The 21264-nt window shown below is 33.6% G+C and overlaps 1 protein-coding gene across 1 annotated transcript; it reads right to left on the bottom strand.

Annotated features, from left to right (window-relative positions):
- Nucleotides 1-826: 826 nt before the first annotated feature.
- Nucleotides 827-19201, bottom strand: RGS13 (regulator of G protein signaling 13). The gene is made up of 4 exons (XM_074220391.1): nucleotides 19137-19201; nucleotides 12484-12545; nucleotides 6010-6176; nucleotides 827-1750 (listed from the first exon to the last, which is right to left on the bottom strand). Exons 1-4 carry the CDS (start codon nucleotides 19199-19201, stop codon nucleotides 1565-1567), a joined length of 480 nt encoding a protein of 159 aa, XP_074076492.1. The 3' UTR covers nucleotides 827-1564.
- Between the last annotated feature and the right edge of the window lie 2063 nt (nucleotides 19202-21264).

Here is a 21264-nt window from a genome sequence, read left to right as displayed (position 1 = left end):
GACTTTAATGAGATTAACTCTGAATTAGTTTCAAATCACGATACTTTAATTAGATTTTACTTTGTATAATAAATAGTACTGATATTATTTGAAAAAAGTCTTAAGTCGTCTCCACCAGCCAGCACAGTATCATGGTTGCACCATCATTGCTACCTGTCCACTGGTGGAATGGAACTTGCTGGAGGAAAGGGGCTAATCTTTATCTTTATAAGTTCTGTACCTAGCCTAGTGCCTTGTACATCAAGGTTGCTTTATAAATGTTTTCTGAACTGAACTTTGGAAAAAAGACAGTAATGGACAAAGTGTTCTTTTAATATCTGTGAATGTTCCAGGGAAGTAATCTCACATAGATGTGCTATATTTCTCACATCTTCCCATGTGATTGGGAGTAGGGGAAGAGTGATGTATGTTCTGGCTGGTTAACTATGTAAGCCTAATTTGTACAATCAAAATCTATTTCTCCTTTTTCTTTTGTATAAAAAGAGAAGAATAATGTAAATTCATGGCCTCGGTAGGTCCATATAGCTATTGTGATTCACAAAATACTAAAATAACCAGGGAAAGGTGAATAACATATTGAATAAGTTCCATATTTATATTTTAAAGAAAGATAATAGCACAATAATTGCATGGGTTTGTCTGGAGGTGGGAGGAAGTGGGGGAGGCACTATTCATATCATTGAGGTCAGAGAGTCACTTATGTTTCAGTATATGGTCTGATACATTCATATCATGAGTAAAAAAAAAAATCCAGAAATAGAATAATATCCTTTTTAATTTTTAAAGTATATTCAAGTATAATTGGGAAAAAATCTGTTAGTTATGCAACTAGGAAACAGTAAACTTTGTACCTGCAGCTTTCAAATGTAGTAACTATATTGATGTCTGAAGTTTAGCAAACTATAAAGCAATGGAAAAGTATGCATGTTAAATAGCATGTACATGAAATACTATGCAAGTTAACAGTTTCTAAGACCATACCTTTGATATCTAGACTCTAACACAATTGGTTACTATGTATTACATTCTAGGTAATTCTACACAATTAAGCAAGAGCAATTTCTTTACAATATATAACCTACCCTGAAGCTAGTCTTCATTTAAATACAATTTTTGAGCTCCTTAGATATGTGTGAATCAGTAGCATGGTAAATAGATGAATTTTGAAAAACTTAATTTGTTCACTTGAGTGGAATCTCTTTAATGTGGGTGTTATGGGAAAAATCCTAAAATCTGCCTTAAATATAAACTGTTAAGGCTTATATTGAGGTACCTAGCAATTATATAGAACTTTAAGGTTTGCAAAGTGCTTTATAAAAAATTTACTTTATCCTCACAATATAGCTGAGAGGTAGCTGTATCATTTGCTCTAGCTTATAACCCATTTGGTATGATAATCTAACTACACTAGATTTCTCTTGAATTTCTAAAGTTTTCAGAGTGCTGTTTGGAAGCTACAGATTTGTCCCTTATTTGCTTTGCTCTATTTCCTTATTTGTCATGAAGGACAAGGAAGGTGCTTTCTATGCATCACCTTCAGTTTCTGAAAATGGTAATTTGCTTTTCAGATATGGCTGTTCATCTGTAGGCTTTTGATGAGGTTTTGATATAATTCAGACCTTAGGAATCTGGGATAGGAATCTCTCTCCATGTGCATGTACACAATTTTTTGAGCTTCATCAAAACAATTCTGGGTGGGCTCTTGAATGTTCTTTATGATGGCTTCTCTGGTGGGGCTGTCAATGTTAATCTGAAAAATTAAATGACATGTAGATTCATGGAACATGCCTGAATTTTGATTAACACTTCTACTCTTTTACAGTATGTTTCTCCCACCTTTTCACTTGGTATACTAGTTTATTTCTTAGGCACCAAGAAAAAAATTACAAGAGACAATTTTTAGTTTCTATTTTTGGTAAATAGTCATACCCACACTGGAAAAAAATATTCACAAAACTAGAGCCCAAAAAGAAGTGGTTTGTTAACTTTGGTGCGAAAATTAGGGAAATGTGGAGATGAAGGATCCTTTGTAGAAAAGTGGAAATTAATGATCTTATAGAAATGCTGCTAATAGGCTCTTTTTTCTGAATACTGGCAAACATTCACATTACATGGAGTATGCCTCAAATTCAGAAGAGAATGAGCAGAAGTGGGGGAAAAAGAATGAAGGAAGTGGCTTTAGTGAACCATGTATTTTCCAAATGAGTGTTTTGGGATATTATTCAACAAAGTTGGGTTCTGTGGAGGGGTACAATTTCCACATTCTATTCTCAGCCCCTGACCCACCATCAGTAGGAACTTCTGTACCACATCCTCTCTTCATCATCTGGGATTCCAATAAATTCTTTCACCTCTGCTATCCTGATCCATCCCCACCCTTGTTATTTCTTCTAAAATAGATGTGGATGGAATGTCTTAAGGATTTTCCTTATGCTTTGTTGTATTTATTTTAGGTGGGCAATAGTTTCTAGTGTGGTAACTGGCAAAGTCATAGAACCATATGGTTTTATAACTTGAAAACACATTGGAGATCACTAGGTCTGATCCTTTCATTTTATCAAATGAGAAAACTAAGAAAAATAAGAAAACAAAATTAGACCACAGACCCAGTGACTCAGTTGAAAATTCAGTTTTTTTTCCTATTACATCTATCAATTTAGATAGTTCAGTCCACTACCACTCACTTTGGGTCTTCACCATTATGCAATGAGTGAGGCAGCAATGAGACTTTTCAAAGAACTTTGGACCAATAGGCAGAGGACCCAGGTTCCTATAACTCACCTGTGTGTTCATTACCCATCTTTTATTTATTTATTTTTATTTCCCTTCTTTTAAAGCCTTAGTTTTCCCCATCTTTAAAATCTAGTACCCAGTTAGAGTAGGTTATTAAATTCTGAGTTATTGACTAAAAGAATTCAAACGTTCTTTTTAGAGTCCATTTTCTCTCTACACTTTCTACCTTGAAATCTTCATTCTCTTCCCTGATTTTCATGATTACATCTATTTAGATAATTCCCAAATCTGTATTTTTAATTCTGACCTCACCCCTAACTATCAATCTTCCTTTTCTTCACTGCCAAACTTCAGTAGAAAAGTTGCCCATACCAATAACTCAATTTGCTTTATCAACACTAATTTTCTTCAACCTCTGATAATTTGGTTTCTAGTCCCACCTACTCTTCTGAAATGATTCTGCAGTCACCGATAAAATTCTTATTGCTAAATCCAAAGAATTGCAGTCTTCATCTACCTCAATAACTAGTAGCATTTAAGACCCTTGACAACCTTCCATATGAAAACTCTTTCCTTTTTTGGATTTAGAGATAACTCATTCAATTGCTTTGCTTCTAATCTCTCTAATTCTTGACTCAATACTTTTTTTTTTTTTTTTTTTTTTTGCCAAATCTGATTCTCTTTTCTCAGTCAATTTGACCTTTATGCTGCATTCAACACTCTTGAGTACTTTCCCTTTTTGGATACTCTTTTCTGGGGTGTTATAATGTTACTATTTTCTAGTTCTCCTACTGAGCTGACCATTCCTAAACTCTGTTCTTGGCCTTCTCTTCTATTTCTACTCTTAAATACTCTCTCTCTCTCTCTCTCTCTCTCTCTCTCTCTCTCTCTCTCTCTCTCTCTCTCTCTCTCTCTCTCTCCCTCTCTCTCTCCCCCTCTCCCTCCCTCCCTCCCTCCCTCCCTCCCTCCCTCCTTTCTCTCATGAAGACTCACAAATCTGTATATTTAGTCCCAGTTTCTTGGGCACCAGCAACTGGATATTAGAAGATAATTTAAATTATTCCATGTTCAAAATAGAATTCATGATATTTACTCCAAAGTTCACTGGTTTACTGAACTTTCTTATTTTCTGGGTTTATAGGTTCATAACATTAATGTCTTACTTTTCCCCACTTTTCCTCCCATTCATATCTGATCAACTGCCAAATCTTGCTTTCTTTATCCAATTCATTTCTCATCTGACCTTTTCTTTCTATTCAAACTTTGTTATTTCCTCTCATTACCTCTTTCTTGGTTGATTGCAATAGCTTTCTAATTGGTCTTCCTATTTTAGTTGTCTCTACACTCTGATCCATTCTTCATTCAATGACCAAAGTGAATTTTCTTAAGCACAGATATGACCATATTGCTCCTTTACTTAATGAACTCCAGTTACTTCCCAGGTGTCTCTAAAATAAAATGGAAAACTCCTCTATTTGGCTTTTCAAACCCCTTACAACTTGCCTCCAACCTCATTATCCATTATTCTTCTACCTATACTCTATGGTCTAGCCAAAAATCACTTACTCAGTTTCTCATACTGGAATGTCATACTTGAGTCTATGTTCTCTCTACCATTAGCTATTGCCTTGACACTGACCAAAAATTCAGCTTCTGGGCTTCTGCCTGATGAGAATTCATTATATATCTGGCATGAAGCCTACCATTCTGTTCTCTATATATTTTCATGTCATGCCCCTTGTATTAACTCACCAATTCTGACTCTATACCTAAATTCAATATTTCAAAAATTGAGTTTATAATCTTTCTCCTAAAAGCTGTTCCTCATTTTGACTTTTTTTTTAGGTTTTTGCAAGGCAGATGGGGTTAAGTGACTTGCCCAAGGCCACACAGCTAGGTAATTATTAAGTGTCTGAGACCGGATTTGAACCCAGGTACTCCTAACTCCAAGGCTGGTGCTTTATCCACTGTGCCACCTAGCCACCCCAACTTGACTTCTTAATCTGTAACTCCTCTACTATCCACATTGTCACCTATGTTCAAAATCTTGTTATTGCCACTGATTCACTCCTGAGCCTTGCTTCTCATTTTCAATTATTTTTAAGTACTGCTAATTCTGTCTTCAGCATCTTATGAATTATTCCTTTACTCTATTGCCACTGTTACCATTTTCATGCAGCCCTTCACAGTCACCTTAACTGGGTTATTCTGATAGTCTACTAACAGGACTTCCTGACTCTACTTATTCCCTATCGAATCTACCTTTCAAAGTTTTACAAAGTTATGGATATTCCTTATGCTTAAATCAGGTCACATCCCATGTCTTCACAATTTGACCACATCTCTCTAATACAACTATTATTTTCTCTTGTAAATATTTTTGTGGGCGTTGCATTCATCTACAAATTGAAGGTTCCCTAAGGACATTCTTTACTTGTATCCTATTTACATTTTATGTCACTAACTGCACTGAACAGAGAGCTCTGTCTATAGAATGTAATTATAAGATATTTTTAATATAAATTTGAAATACAATATAATCTAAGCTTAAATAGCCTTACTCTTCATACTAAATTCATCACACTAATTGCAGTTGATATAATCATTTTTAGAAGTTCCAGTTTTAGAATGATACAATGCTATTTGACATATTACAGAGCTATATATCCTCATTTCAGTTTCATAAAATCCCATCAAGGAGTTCTTTAATGTTATTCATCTTTTTTGTTTTATAGATGGTGAAACAGACTTAGAGACCTGACATCATAGAATTAAGAAACTTCAGAGTTGGAAGAGATCTCAATACCCATCTATAGAACAAATCTTATATGAAAAAGAATCCTCTCTACAAATTATCAAACTTTTATTTGAATATCTGCAAAAGACATTCCATTATTTTCCCAGGTAGCCCATTTCTAATTTCATGATAGTTCTAATTGTCAGGAAGTTTTTCTTTTTTTTTTTTTTTTCTTAAAGTCAAATGTATATAGCTAATTAATGACAGAATCAGGATCCAGGTACTTTTCCCACATTGCTATACTGTATCCAAATGATATCTGAGGGAAGAAAAGTAATCAAATAGCCTATTGTTTGTCATAGGTTACATTCACTCCTAAAGTATTTACAAGTTTATTTTGTTTTCTTAAAATATCAGAAGAGAAGGATCAATTACTTGAGAAGAGTATTTTCATACCACCAGTTTTCCTTTTTTTAGAGATGTAAATATATATTCTTACAATCATTTAAATAGTCTTCATTTCTAAGTAAGATATTTACCTCTCTAGGGGAGTGAGGTTGAATGTAAGTCTTGTAAAGCTTCTTGGCCTTAGAGATCCTGCTAAATCGTGATGCAGTTTTTTTATATGTCTCACACGCCATCCAGAATTTCATATTCTCATCACTGTGTTCCATTTTTAAGTATGTTGCATAGATTACTGGACCATCTAAAAGTAATTGATAATTTTTTCCTTTGGACCATCATTAAGAAACATAATTGAAAAATATTAAATTAAAATATTAATTAAAAGTCTGTATCAAAGTTCTGAAACTCAAGCAAAATTACAGATTTCTAGTTTTGAAATATAGTTTAGAATTCATGTAGGGCTTTTCATTTGAGAAATCATATATTCATTTTACATACCATGTAAGCAAGTTTTAGGCTTGGGTTAGACCAGATCCACAGGGAGGTAAGAGCACAAGCAGGAGCCAGGATAGGAAAGCATAGTCAAGCAATAAATATTTAGACAAGCACTTTTTTTTTCATTGTTAGCAGCACTCCCTACATTCCCCTTCCCCTCCAAAAACTCCATTGTGTATTCATTTATCTCTATCTGTGGACATGTTGTTTCCTTCCAATAAAAGGTAAGTTCTTTGGGGATAGAAAATGTTTCATTATTATTTTTTATTCCAACTTAACTAAGTACCCAATAAATTCATAATTATCTATTGAATTGAATTGAATAAAGCATAATGCGAAGTGTAAATTAGGGTCTGGGGAATCAAGGTAAATTGAAAGACTAATGAGAACCCCAAGCACACAGTTACAAGGCAGCCTTCATGTCTTTACCTGGACATGAATAATAGATCAGAGATTGAGTTTGGTCTAAGAAAAAGAGAACAGTTTCTTTGAGACGGGAAAAGACAGGGGATCACAGAGTCACCAGACCCTTAATGATGGTCAGGGGAAGCAACTTGAGTGGACTTAAACTGATGGCAGCAGGAAAGAAAACCTGTAAAAACCCTCAGGGAAACCCTAGAATACTGAGGGGCAATGTAGTAGGCCAGGCTCTGAATTCTGAATTCCTCTAGCTCATTTTCCTTACTTTCAAAACTTCCAAGGTTGGTAACTTCATTCCCTTCACTGGATTCTATGAGTTCACTGGATTCTATGATCTAGCAATGAGTGAGGTAGACAGTAGTCAAATCTGACATGTCATTTTTGAATGCTCCCACAACCGTATAGTCTCCTTTTCAACACATGGTTGGTTGACTGGAACCAGTTATAGAATGTCTACAGATGCTCCGTGGCCTGTCTCGCCAATCATCACCCTCACTCATCAACACCACTTGGTTGGAAGCAGCTCCCTAATATCTTCCATGTGGTAGTTGAGATCTCAAGTGGTCTCAGCATTCACCAGACCATCATTAAAAAAAAGAAAAATGAAATAGTCCTTCAGTTCTTGCCCTCAAAGAACTTCATAGCTTTTTATAGAAAAAAAGCATAATACAGATAAATATGTACAAAATATATGCAAATTAATAATAATAGCTAATAATAATTCACATTTATATAGTTCTTCAAGGTTCCCAAAAAGCTGTTCATATAGTATTTAATTTGATTTTGATTTAATTTGATTTCCATAAAACTTTGACCCCCCCACCCCCGATAAATAAATGCTATTCTAACCTCATTTTACTAATGAGGAATTTGAGGCTGGGAAAGGTTAAGTGCCTAGCTGGAAAGAGTCTGAGGCAACATTTGAACACAGGTCTTTCTAACTAGCAGTTTTCTGGGGGCATAGAACAAAGAATTGAGGAGCTTAGCCAAGTCCTTTGTTAGCCTATGACATCTGAACTAAACTTTAAAGGAAACTAAGGATGTTATGATTCTACATTTACTTAGACTGGTTTAGAACATTCAATTCACTGAACATTCTCAATTCTTATTTCCTACCTGATCAGTTCTTGGGGGGGGAAGAATTTATTTAATATGTTAACCTGCCCCATCCTGAGTACTAAGTATGAGCTCTATTCTTCAATCATCAAGGACCCCATGTAGCCCTAAGACTTATTTTATTGGGCATATTTGAAGAACCTATTTTTAGAGTCTCTTCCATCTTGCTTCTCAAAATTACTTTTGACTTGTCTTTTTCCTACCAAACCTTGCCATACTTTTGGGTTTCCCAGATTTCTTAATTTGGATTAATCTATATTTTCTACAATGATTTCTTTGACAAGTTACTTATGTGATGAGATTTTTAAATACCCTGGTACTTTCGATTCTTGTCGCATTTTTTTTTCTTTTTTTCAAGGCTTCTAATAACGTATTTTAAAATTGTTTCCAGGCTTCTTGTGAGTTCCTGACATTTTAAATTCTTTCTTTCATTCTTTTTTAATTCCTACATTTTGTCATGATTTCCCTTTCTAAAAGTGTCTATATGATAAATTTATTTGCTTTCCCTCTTCTTTGTTGTTCATTCATTGTATTTGAGTCAACATTTGAGTCCATGTGGAATTTTATTGACAAAGACATTGGAAGAGCTTTCTATTTTTTACACTAGTTCATTTTATGGATGAAGAAACTGAGACAAAAAGTTAGATGACTTGGGTCACACAGGGGCACACAGCTAGTAAATATTTGAGATTGAGATTTGAACTTGTGTCTTCCTGACTCTAGGCCTGGTGTTCTATCCACTGTGTCTCCTAGCTTCCCCATCATCATTTATAATATTTAATTTAACATGCTATAATAGTTCTGGCCTATAGTATCTCACCCTTTAGACTGTTTTCTTTGCCAGTCAGGATCATTATTTATCCTCTGTGACTGATTGAACTACTTGTTCTAGGAACCTGCCCTTAATCCTAACAGCTTCATGTTATTAATTAATTCCATGAAAAACTGGTTGGGCAACACAATATGACAGATGGGCATCAAGTTGTAAGATGATTAGCATTGAATCAGAGCCACAGGATGGAGGACTGAACTAGTAGGGTGGGGAAGGTAAAGCAAGAGACCAAACTAGGTAGGGAGTCTAAAGATGTTCCTGCAAGATTCTTGGGACTTAACATTGGGTGTAGCCATAATGTTTTTAATGGTATTGGACAAGATAGGCCTTAATTTAGAAACCTCAGCATCACAATATAAACATTTTAGTAGCATAAATTATTTTAATTCTCCAAATAGAGCTCTGATTATCTGACTTCTCTAATAAAAAAAAACCTTTAGTGACTTTTTATTGCTTCTAAACTAAAATACAAACTCCTTCATTTGGTATTTAAGATTTTTTTAAAATCTGACTCCAGTATTCTGTTCCAAGAGTTATTACTTACTCATTACCCTCCTGCCTGTTCTCTATGGTCTAGCCAAATTGCTCTTAGGAGTATTTTCCACACAACTTATAGCTCCTATAATCATCCTTGGCCAGGGTATTCCAGACCTAATTAAACAGTTAAGTTTCTTTTTGTATATTCATTCCCATCATCTTCGAATCTACTCTGTTCAGATGGAGGCCAGAACCCTGACAACTACTTCCATGGAATCTTAGTCAAGTCTGGCTCACCCAGGCAATAATTTATTTTTTTGAGCAGAAGAATTTAGTTCAGAAAAAAGAATAGCAAAAGCCTTCATTGATGATGATATATTAAATTAATGCATTTTTCTAATTCAATTCAATAAAATTTTATTAGACAGTGATTATTTGTTCAAGGCACTATCCTATTTTTGAAATACAAAAATAAGTCCCTGTATTCAGTAAACTTCCAAAAACAAAAGTTTAAAAATTGTTTTCAAGGACTCATCATTCTAGATATTCTTAGCTATTTGAAGTACTAGATTATGAAAATAAAGAAAAATATACTTATATTAAATTATTTGAGAATGGACTTATTTCATTTTTGTCTTTACATACCCAGTACTGTATCATAGTATGTGCCACTTAATTGTCACTAAATAAATAAGCATAGGTGCATGTATATTTTCATTTATAGCAGTGTTTCACTTCTATTTGAATTTGATATCACTAGTATAGAGAACTGCCACTGAAGAAACTGTTCCTACAAATTTGGATGGCAGCTTTTCTCTTATATAATTTGGAGATTAGCTCTGGGCATTGAAAGTTTAATTAACTTGCCAGAAACTACATAGTAAAAGCTAGAGCTGGGGCTTAAATCTAGGTCTTCTTGATTCCAGCATCCACCATTTAGGGGTTTTTAATTTGGAATCCATGATCCATAAAATATTTTGATGATACCATGGTCCATGATACCAAAAAGACTGGGAACCCTTTGGTTAAAAAGAAGCTATTGCTCACATATAATACACAGAAGAAATTTATACACTGGCTTAATATAAATTTTCAGTCTTTTACTGTTTTCTTGCATCATTTGGTTTCTCCTTTAAATATACTATTCCAGTCCCATTCAGAACCTTCTTACTCAGCTCTCTGTGGTTATGAAGGGAGCAAGGTACTTTCTGAATATTAGGTTTTACCCTTGAATGAAGACCACAGTGATTCACAGACAACTCTGATGTCCTTAATGTTTATCATTCTTTCACATTTCTCACTCATAGTGAATTCCTTGAATTAGTTTTTTTTTCTGGGAATACTGAGCCATATCCATTTCCTCAGAACTGAACCTTCCACTGAAAAGAAGGTACCTTGATGTAATAGAAAGAATTCTTCTGAACCTGGAAACAGAAAAGCTCAGTTCTAGCCCTTGCCCTATCAGTTTCTTAGCTGCGTGAATTTTTACATATGTCAATTAATTTTCTGAATTTTACCTTTTTCATTGGTGAAATGGACATAGCCTATATTTATGTGTTACAGAGCTTTAAGGGGAAACTAGGTAGCACAGTGGAGAGAGTGCTGGGCCTACAATCAGACAGCTAAATTCAAATCTGGTCTCAGACACTAGCTGTGTGACCTTAGGCCAGTCACTTTACCCTGTTTGCCTCAGTTTTCATATCCACAAAATGAGCTGGAGAAGGAAACAACAAACCACTCCAGTATGTTTGCCGAGAAAAATCCAAAATGGGGGTTATGAAGAATCCAGACTCTACTGAAAAATGACTGAACAACTAGCAAAAAAGTTTGCAAACTTGATTTGAATGTTATTATTATCCCTATTTTACAGGTGGGAAAGTTGGGACTAAGAAATTTTAAATGACCTTTCAAGGATCACACAGCTAATAACATTTCAGGGAAAATACCCCTTCCTTCCTCATTCCAGATTCAGTGTACTAGTCACTCCTCTAGTCTGCCTTGCCTACCCCACAGTGATAGTATAAGGATAAAATGAAATCATATAAGTGAAGCAATCAGTAAAATTTTGTTTTCAGGGTTATTAGGGTCAAAGAATCCATCCACCAAAAGACCAGGCTATTGGGAATGATAGTCTCTCTTCTTCTTTAGGCTGAGCCGCAGAAAACAGGAATATATTGTGACTTTGGGACCAAAGTCTTTGTAGCATGGTAAAAACCTACCAGAAATTGTGCTTCACTGGCTTATTTAAGAACTAATGACAGGGATTGCCTCCACAAGAAGTCATTGGACTAAGATTGGAGTATTTATATATTTAAAGTTTGGTTTCAAGACTTTGTAGGTAGCCTTCTTGTTTCTGGCCAACTAATGTATTCTGCACCACTCATATTTCTTTTTTAATACCCATAACAACATTCATCTTCATTCAAGTCATTGGATTTTCTTGTCTTTTGATCCCTGATTTTGTCTTAGCAACTTCCTTTACTTTCCATCCTCTTCCATGACTTCAGGGATCATGGACATATATATAGTCAAAATATCATCTTTGATTTTCATTTCCTGTTTTGATTTTGCTTTTAGCTCTTTCACTATTGTCTTCCCCTTCCAAATATTAGCATGTTCAAAAAGCATATTTCTAAGATATTATATTGCTATCTGAGCCAGATAGAATTATAGACACATATTTAGGATAGGGGTGGGGAATTTCTTCAGACAGCCAGAGCTGAAACACAAAAATGATCATTTTCTTCATAGATACTTGACAACAGCAAATTGCTAGACTCCCTTTTTTATATGTGTCTCATTCTAAATTTAGAAAGGGATGGTAATGTTTTGCAGTAAGTGGTACTGTTTATGCATGTTCTTTCACGGAATTGTGCATATATATTCATGTGAATACTAAATATTCTTGATGACTAATATAATTAACACCAGAAGAAATAGTGGTGGTTGACATGACAAACTTTTTTTTTACACATTTTTTTACTTTTTTCTTATTTAATACTTGGAAGTTATCATCTGAAAAGTTATAGGAAAAGAGACCTAAATAAATCACCAAGCTTAAAAATGTACACACACACATATGTATACATACATGTATATATATATATATATTGAACATATATATATATATAAATATAATACATTTTAATAGGGGGAGTTTGGTGGTTAATGTATATTGTTTATTTATCATGATTTAATATATGCACTATATTCTTATTTAAAGATATAGGTAACTGTATCATAGTACAGCTAGCTATAAAATACTTACATTTTGTTGCCATCAGTTTTTCAAAAGATTCAGCCCACTGGAATGCTTCTTCCAGAGTAAGACTTTGGAAAGAAATAAGGTAGTTGAATGCCCTAGCTGACTTTATAAGACTTTCTGAATTAAAAATGGAATGGCTAAAGCTTGAGACAGTGTATTGAATGAAACAACATAGAATTATGACTATTATTTGGACAGGAGCTCATTCTTCAGCAATTCCTTTTACCTTTTAGATCATTTGGTAATCTGTATATCATGAATTTAAAGCTAGCTAAAATCTCAGATCAAGTAAATTGAATTATAATTATATAATAAGAATATGATGGAATTTATAGTAATTTTGATAAAGCTAACTAGAATTTCTATACTATTTTAAGGTTTGCAAGGCTGGTAATAAAAGTTTTCCTATATGTTGCTCAAAATAACTTTGTAAGATGGATGGGGAAGGGAAGAAGGGAAGGAAAAAAGTTTTTGTAAAGTATATAATGTCCAGGTACTGTGCTAAGCACATTATCAATATTATCTCATTTTTTCTTCACAACAACCATGGGAGGTAGGAACTGTTATTATCCCCTTATTTTAGAAAAGAAATCTGGAGCAAAGTGAGGTTTAAGTGACTTGCTTAGGGTCACACAGCTACTAAAAATATTTGTATGTGTGTACGTGTGTGTGTGTGTGTGTGTGTGTGTGTGTGTGTGTGTGTGTGTGTGTATTTGAAGTCAGATTTGAACTCAAGTCTTCCTGATTCCAGACATAGTGTTCTATCCACTGCATCACCTATTCCCAGAGGGGAAAACTGGCTGTTGAGTGACCTTATTTTTTGTTGTTATTAGGATTACACTGCTAGACGGAAATCAGAGATAAGATTGGACCTCAATTTTTTCCTTATTCCCAACCCATTGCTATTTTCACTTTACCACTTAGCTGCCTTGGTTATAATAGTAAATATTCACATTTATGTAATACTTTAAATTTGCAAAGAATTTTATGTGCTTTATTCTATTTGATCCTCAGCTAAAATCTGTAAAATATATTGTTAGTACCATTATTCCTCCTTTATGTTTGTTTGAGTGATTTACTCAATAGCATAGAAATAGGAAGCGGCAAACAATCATATTTTCTGACTACCTAGAGCTGTATAATCTTGGATTAATTTCAATCCCCACTCACATGCAAATGGATTCACTTCATGCTATTTCATAGTTGGTATTATTATTGCAATTTTATAGATGAAGTAACTGAGGAAGAAAGAAACTAGGTGACTTACCCAGGTTCACACAGTTAATAGTGAGTTTTAGATTCAAGACTCATCTAAATCCTCTAGTTGCCTCTCATTACAATTCATCTTTCCAAGATTTTCTATCCAAGATAACTTACAACTTCATTGTCAACAGAATGTGGCCTAAATTGCTTTTCATTTGTTTTATCAGCAGTATTCATTTTTAAGACAATAAGGAAGCGTTGGCATCAGTGTTCCCTCAAATTACTTTTTGCATTTAGATGACCATTTTCTGTGTTGGAAAGGGCTTCTAATATCATCTAGTACAATTAACCAAACAAAAGCCCAAATCTCATTTCTAAACACTTGATCTCCTAAAGGAAGCAGGAACATTGCTGGCAAAATGTTTACTGCAACTACCTTGTTCCTCTCACTTCTGCCAGTGATCATTAAAATAAATTATCCTTAGGGATAATCAATAGACTTGATGAATATTAGAGATGGAAGGAATCTAGGAGGAGATCAAGTCTTCCTCAAAGGAGTCAGGTAGTATAATGGAGAGAACTCAGAGACAGAAGAACTGACAGTTTTATAGATTTGATGGATTAACAGAACATCCTTCCTGCCTCAAGTACATTTCTTCTCTGTTTGACGATAGATGATGTAATGTAAAGTACATTAGATCTAGAGTTAAGAAGATTTGAATTCAAATTCTGCTCTAGTTGTGTGACTTTGGAAAAATCATTTGACTTCTGTCTACTCAGCTTTCTCAACAGTAAAATATTATTATTATTATTATCATCATCATCATCATCATCATCATCAGAGCTTCTACGGTTGTTGCAAAGATTAAATGATGGGTTTGTAAAATGCATGTAAACCATTTGCAACTATTAATATTAATAATAATGACTCATTAAATGGGAGACAAAATCTTTCAATTTTATAATTGAGATAAAGGAAACTAGAAACACTTAGAAACATAGTTAACCTTTGGGATGAGTTAGAAACAAAATCATCATGAAAATGACTTCTATCAATTCTTTTGCATCCTGAGTGTGGGAGGGGGTCAAGTTTGTGACAGAGCAGTAGGTCATTGGTTACCTGAAGGGATTTGGGCAGTGAAATCTAGTGAATAGAATTTGTAGTCTAGGAACACTGAAGGCAAACTCTTTCTAATTTTTGTTAAAAATCCAGGCCTGCATTCCTTTAATTGAGCAAGAAAAAATAGAATAGATGTTTATTTAGAGATATCCTCCATTGCATAAAGTTTTGCTAGAACATTGGTTAAGGACATGCAATCTTAGAAGGAAACATGCAATCAAAATATTTGTAAAGAATTATACTTATATTCACTGAAAATCATTTGAGTGTTGCTTAATAATAATATTAACTAGCAATTAGATTCTTTTTAATTATGTTGAAAAATATCTTTAGAGAATTTTCATTATTAAATGTTTTATGTATAGTTAGCATATCCATTTATATAAATGAATGATTCTGAAGTGAAAATAAAGTAACATGTAAACAATTTATTCTGATAATAGTTTTCCCATCAATTTTCTTTCTAATATATATATATATATATATACACACACACACACACACACACACACACACACACACACACACACACAAACACACACATATATATATATTTCTTAGCCAGCCAACCAAGAAAAATAAAGAACCCATTAGAATTTCTTGAAGAAACTTTGACAACTTTGCTGTGATGACTTTGGTCTAGATACAGGGGAAATTGGTAGGTTTCTTATGTGTGCTCCAGGGCATGTATGTTTGCATGTATGTGTTAGTATCTATTGCAGCAATTTCTTTAAAAAACTGTGAGAATAACATGAATTGGAAGGGATGAATTGAAAGAGCATGAAGGTCTAGCTGTAGTTCTGCTACCATTGAATACAATGCCCTTGATCAAATTATTTGATTTTTCTGGGTTTCATTTCATTCATCTGAAAAATGAGAGATGACCCCTAAGGTCTCCTGTAATTCTAAAGTCCCATGCACCCATGCAGAACTATACATAACTCTTTTAGAACTTTTTGAGTATCCTATCAGTCTCAAGAGTTTTGAGTAGCTTCCCTAGGGTCAACAGACCTTAGCAGGACTTGAACCATTAGAATTCAGCCCTAATAATGATTATAGTAATAATATACCTTTATAGTTGATTTTTGTATGCTCTTTATCTATTTATGAAACATTTATAATTCCTGTAAGTTATTATAGCTATACAATTGACAATTTATCTGTTTTCAAATCTGTTGTCTGCAACTTTCCTTTTGAGATCAGGCATGGACATGAAGAAAAATAGATTTCTGGACAGGAACAGGGTGTCCAATGGATCACCACTATCTATCTTTGTATGTAAGATTACCAGGAACAGCCACTAGCAATAACCGATATTTGATACCTAGGAGGAAAATTTGTCGAAGGGTAAACATTAAGGTATGATATGGAGATAAAAAAAAGCCAGACTCATGAAAAGGTCAAATGTCTGTCTGTAAAAATTCAGATGGACCCTGCCAAGTTCAGATTATCTGTTTGCATCACTATTGAGGCTTAACAGAGTGCTGCTGTTTAGATTGGTTTCAAAAACATTTCCATGAAATGGTGTCTGACTCATTTTTCGTCTCTTATTAGAACCTTAAGTACAGTAACCCAAAATAACTCTCTCCCTCTATTGGAGACAGAAAAGTTCAAGGACATTATGTATTTCACACTTTTACCTGACCCATCCATACCTCTCACTTGGACCAGATTTAAATCTGTCCTTTTAATTTAGGTCAAGTCATTCCCCTTGACTGCTTCTGATAAGAGAAAATCTTGTCCTTAGAGGACATGTCAACTTTTGCAGAGAAAGACAAAATTTCAGAGTTAACTTGCTAGTCTGGACCAACACTAGTCAAAGTGGTAGAGTTTATTCAGTGTTCCACCAGTTCTGTAATTTAATGCTACTTGGTGAAACCCTTAAAATGTCACCATAGTGTCCTAGCTCAACTAATAATATAATAAATAGCTAATTAAAATTAATAATAATAATAGTTAATAATTAACTAATCAACTATCTTCCTAGGAAGTACTCCAAAAATCAAACTTCTATTTTGGTATTCCCCTGGTCACATCCTCCAATACAAATGTACTTTATAATGACAGTGGTTAGCATTTTATCCAATCAATTATTAAGTAATGCAAGGCACCCTACTAAGAGCTAGAGATATAAAAAGAATGAAAACACAGTCCCTGACTTCAAGGAGCTAACAGTCTAATTTGTTTATTTTTTACATTGGCAAAATACTTTACATATATATATATATATATATATATATGTATATATATATATATATATATATATATATATATTATCACACTTGATTCCCAGAAATATCCTGGGATTTAGGTACTATTATTATTGCCATTATTTTTTCTTTTTCTAATTGAGGCTGCTAGGTAGTATAATGAAGAGACCTGAGTACAAATGTGGTCTCAGACATTTGCAAACTTTGTGACATTGGGCATATTAATTGATGTCTTGATTTTCTAAACTCTAAAATAGGGAAAATAACAGCACCTAACTCCTAGAAAATACCCATTTCTAAGGGCTTTAGAACAGTACCTGATATAGTGGCACTTAGTAAATGCTCGTTATCTTTCTTTCCATTCCTTTAGTTCCGTATACAGTCTAATGTACTATCATCTTTTCCTAATCCCTCCGAATTAACTGTATTCATGAAATAAGATATTTTAAAAAAGTGTTTTCTGAAATCTAGGTAAAATTTGACTAAAGTATATTGTTAACCTGGGCTGAAAAAAAGAAGGAAGCATTATGGTTATACAAAAGTCCATCACAAACAGTTACTAATAAAAAGTGTTTTTTTTAATTTTCAATTTAATTTGTGAACTTTTTTTTTAGGTTTTTGCAAGGAACCCAGGTACCCCTGACTCCAGGGCCAGTGCTTTATCCACTGCGCCACCTAACCACCCTTAATTTGTAAACTTTAAAGTTTTCAAAATATTTTACAAATACTACTTCATTTATTTTCTTGCAACAACTCTAGGAGGTAGGTATTAATATAATTATATATATAGTTGAAGAAATTGAGACTAAGAGGTAAATGTGCCCAGGGTCGCATTTCTAACTAAGGGTTGGAGAAAAGATTTGAAGTCAGGTCACTGATAACTACATAAATAAATATATATCTTCTGACTGTCTAGCTTGGTATTCATTTAAAGGTACTGAAGTGAGGGTACTTTTTACACCCAATCCCTGGGAGAAAATAAGAGTGCAGATAGGGTATTCATAGGGAATTTATGTTGTTCTTGGGGATAGGGAAGAGAAAGGATAGAGAGCTGTTTGCAGATTCTAGATATGACAATAATCACTGGCATCATATTCCTTTATATTTATATTGTCTTATTTGAACCTTACAATAACTCTATGATGTAGATATGATAAGCATCCTCCATATTACTGATGAAGAGACTGAGTCAAAGAACTAATCTGTGGTTTTGCAACTGGTAGGACTTACACCTAGGTTTCACACCCACTCTGAGTTCAGTATTGTTTACTTTTAGACCACATAGACTTAGGAATTCCTTTCGGACCCTGGGGAGCATCAACAGACTCCTGCTAAGTTCTTTTCCTTTGCTAATAAATGTTTGAAAAGTTGATGATGATCTTTGGGGCTATCTAAGCTAATATGTCTATGTAAGTTAATGACTGAACAATGGTTTAGAGTTTCTTAAAAATAGCTCATTTCTTCCAGGAAAAGCCTCCTAGAAGTACAACATTTTAGGACAACAAAGTGACTCTCTAATGGGGAGATTCACAGAAATCTTGAGGAATGCCAGGCTGGCTTGGGAATGGGGAAATATTTAGAGGTTTTCCACATCCCTCAAATCATGCAAGGAGATAAATACTTTTCACTACGTATGAAGGACTAGTTTACATTTAGAAATAGAATAGAGGAACTTAGGAAAACAAGGCTTACTTGCATAGAATTTAGATTTAAAGACCACCATTTATTAATTGAAATAAAAAAAAACATTTGTGAATGTTAATGAACAATTCGTACTCAGTATTCATTCTCTTTTGCCAAATCTTTGCTTTGGTTGTTGTTTTTGTTTTATTTAGTATTTTATTTTCCCCCAGTTTCATGTAAAAACAATCAAATCTTTTTTTTAACAACAAAAATAAGTAATGATGGAAATTATCCTGTTATTTAAGGACATTATGTGATAAAGTTAAATTTGAGCAAACAGACACTATGTTGTTTCTTTTGATAAGACATAACTAATTTTTATTTCTTCTTTTGGTTGAATAGCCTGTTTGCAATTAAAATGATAGTTACATAAAAATAAATATATATATCAACCATTGTAAATCTGTTTTTGTAATGATCATAGAATTTGTCCCACTTACTTTGAAGAGATCCCATTGGAGTTTTTTCTGCCTTTCTTACAGAGCCAGAAAACTCTTGTGCTCATTTTTCTAAAGCAATAAAAGAATATTTTAATACAAATCAAGAATTTTTGAATGATTAGATATTTTGAGTTATTTTTGAATGCAAATAATCACAAATACTTTAACTAAAAATGGTCATTTCTTGAAGTTAGTAGAGAAGAATTAAAGGAAGTGATGAAGAAATATTTCTAGAATTATAGAAGTTAGGAATTGAAAGGGATCATAAAGGACACCAATTCTAATCTTCCACATGAGAAAGGAGCACCTGCTACAAAAATCACTTATAGGTTAGTGGAACAATATTAGGTTCCTTCTTGAATGCTTGCGTTCACAGAAAGGTCTCTAATTCACAAGATGATCTATTCTATTTTTGTATAGCCTTTAGTTTTATATTAAATCCCTCTTTCCCTTTTTAACCTTTCTAATGTCCCAGATCTAACCTCTGATTCTATTAGAATATTATCTTTCATTCATAAATTGGTCTTTCAGATAGTTAAATATAACTACTATGCCACTTATTCCCTTCTGTAGGCTAAACACCTCCAATTCCATCATTCATTCTGCTTAAGACATGGTTTTCAAACTCTTGTTACTCATCCTCTTCTGGATCAGCTTCATTTTGACTTAAAATATAGCTGAACACAAGTCCAAATGTGACACAAAATAAAGTTCTCTTACACACAATGACCTACAATTTATATTTAGAATTAACCCAATAAAAAATGGAAACTCCGTTTTAGGGAGTTCAATTTTAATGAGAATTTGTGATGCAATATACATTTCATAAGGAGATCATACTTATGGTTGAATTATATTTCTAGAGTTTCAAGACTATTTATGAAGTTATTTAGCTCACATAGAAAGATGATTTTATTCCCAGAAATATATTTTCAATTCTTATAATTCCACATTAATCTTTTTCAGATGTTTGGTTTTGTTTTTAATCAGATTCTCAGTGATGTCATTGACTCTATATTTCTATCAATTTTTATATCCATACACACATATGTGTGTATGTATGTATGTATGTTTGGATGATAAGTGTAACAATGAAATATATTCTTGGATTGTGAAAGAACTGACAAATATGATTATTGAGTCACAGTCAGTGATAACTGCAAGATCATGGCAAACATGGTAAGCAAGAATAAATAAACTCAACTGTAAAGGTTTTCAAAAAAAAAAAGGAAAGCTAAACTATAGGCCATTAAGCTTGATTGTGATTCCTGGGAAAATTCAAAAAGAATCATTAAAGAGATGTTTGCTGGACCAGCTGAACCAAGAAAGGACCACAAATGTTATAAAGATCCAGCACCACTTCATCAAGAAAAGGTCATGTTAAACTACCTCATTTCCCTTTCCTCCCCACAGGATTGCAAAGTTAAAAGATGAGAGGAATGTTGTGGATACAGCTTGCATGAATTTGAGCAAAGTGATTTTTTTCGATATAAGAGAGAGATAAAGGTGAGAAGATAACATAATCAAAGGGATTCATGATTAGTTGGGCAGATGGTTTCAGTCATTGTTAATAATGGTTTAATGTCCATATGTCAGAAAGATCTTCAGTACAATACCCCAACAATTTGTACTTGACCCTATAAAATTTAACATTTTTTTAAAAGACTAAAGATAAAGGCAAATTTGGTTATCAGTAGTGGACAGTTAAGATCTAAATGATCCTTTCAAACTCTCAAATTCTGTGATTCTAGGATATGCTAAGATATGGAGGTGTAAGGTAGAGTCCTTGTCAAGCTGCTATTAAGGGAGGTAGAAATTATATAATAAACTAGATAATCATGCAAAATAGTATGCAGGTGCTAAATGGAAGGTACAGGTAAGTGCTAAAGGAATGGAGATTGAGTGATCAAAATAAATTGAATTGCTCCCTGAAGACTTCATGGAGGAGGTGAGACTTTTTTTCTGCTTATCTGTTGAATTATTTGTATAGCAGATAAGGGTATTTTACATGAGTCTGTTTGACCAGCCAGTAACTCAGGACCTACCTTTTGAGACTGGCCAACTCCAAAAGTATTTCTAGTATCCTCAGTCCTGCAAAGAGAGAAAAAGAATAAGAGATTCTTTAAAG

Source organism: Macrotis lagotis, chromosome 2 (genome assembly GCF_037893015.1).
Source record: "Macrotis lagotis isolate mMagLag1 chromosome 2, bilby.v1.9.chrom.fasta, whole genome shotgun sequence".
Lineage (NCBI taxonomy): Eukaryota > Metazoa > Chordata > Mammalia > Peramelemorphia > Peramelidae > Macrotis > Macrotis lagotis.
The sequence above is the reverse complement of the archived record's forward strand: the minus strand, read 5'-3'. Positions and strand labels throughout refer to the sequence as shown.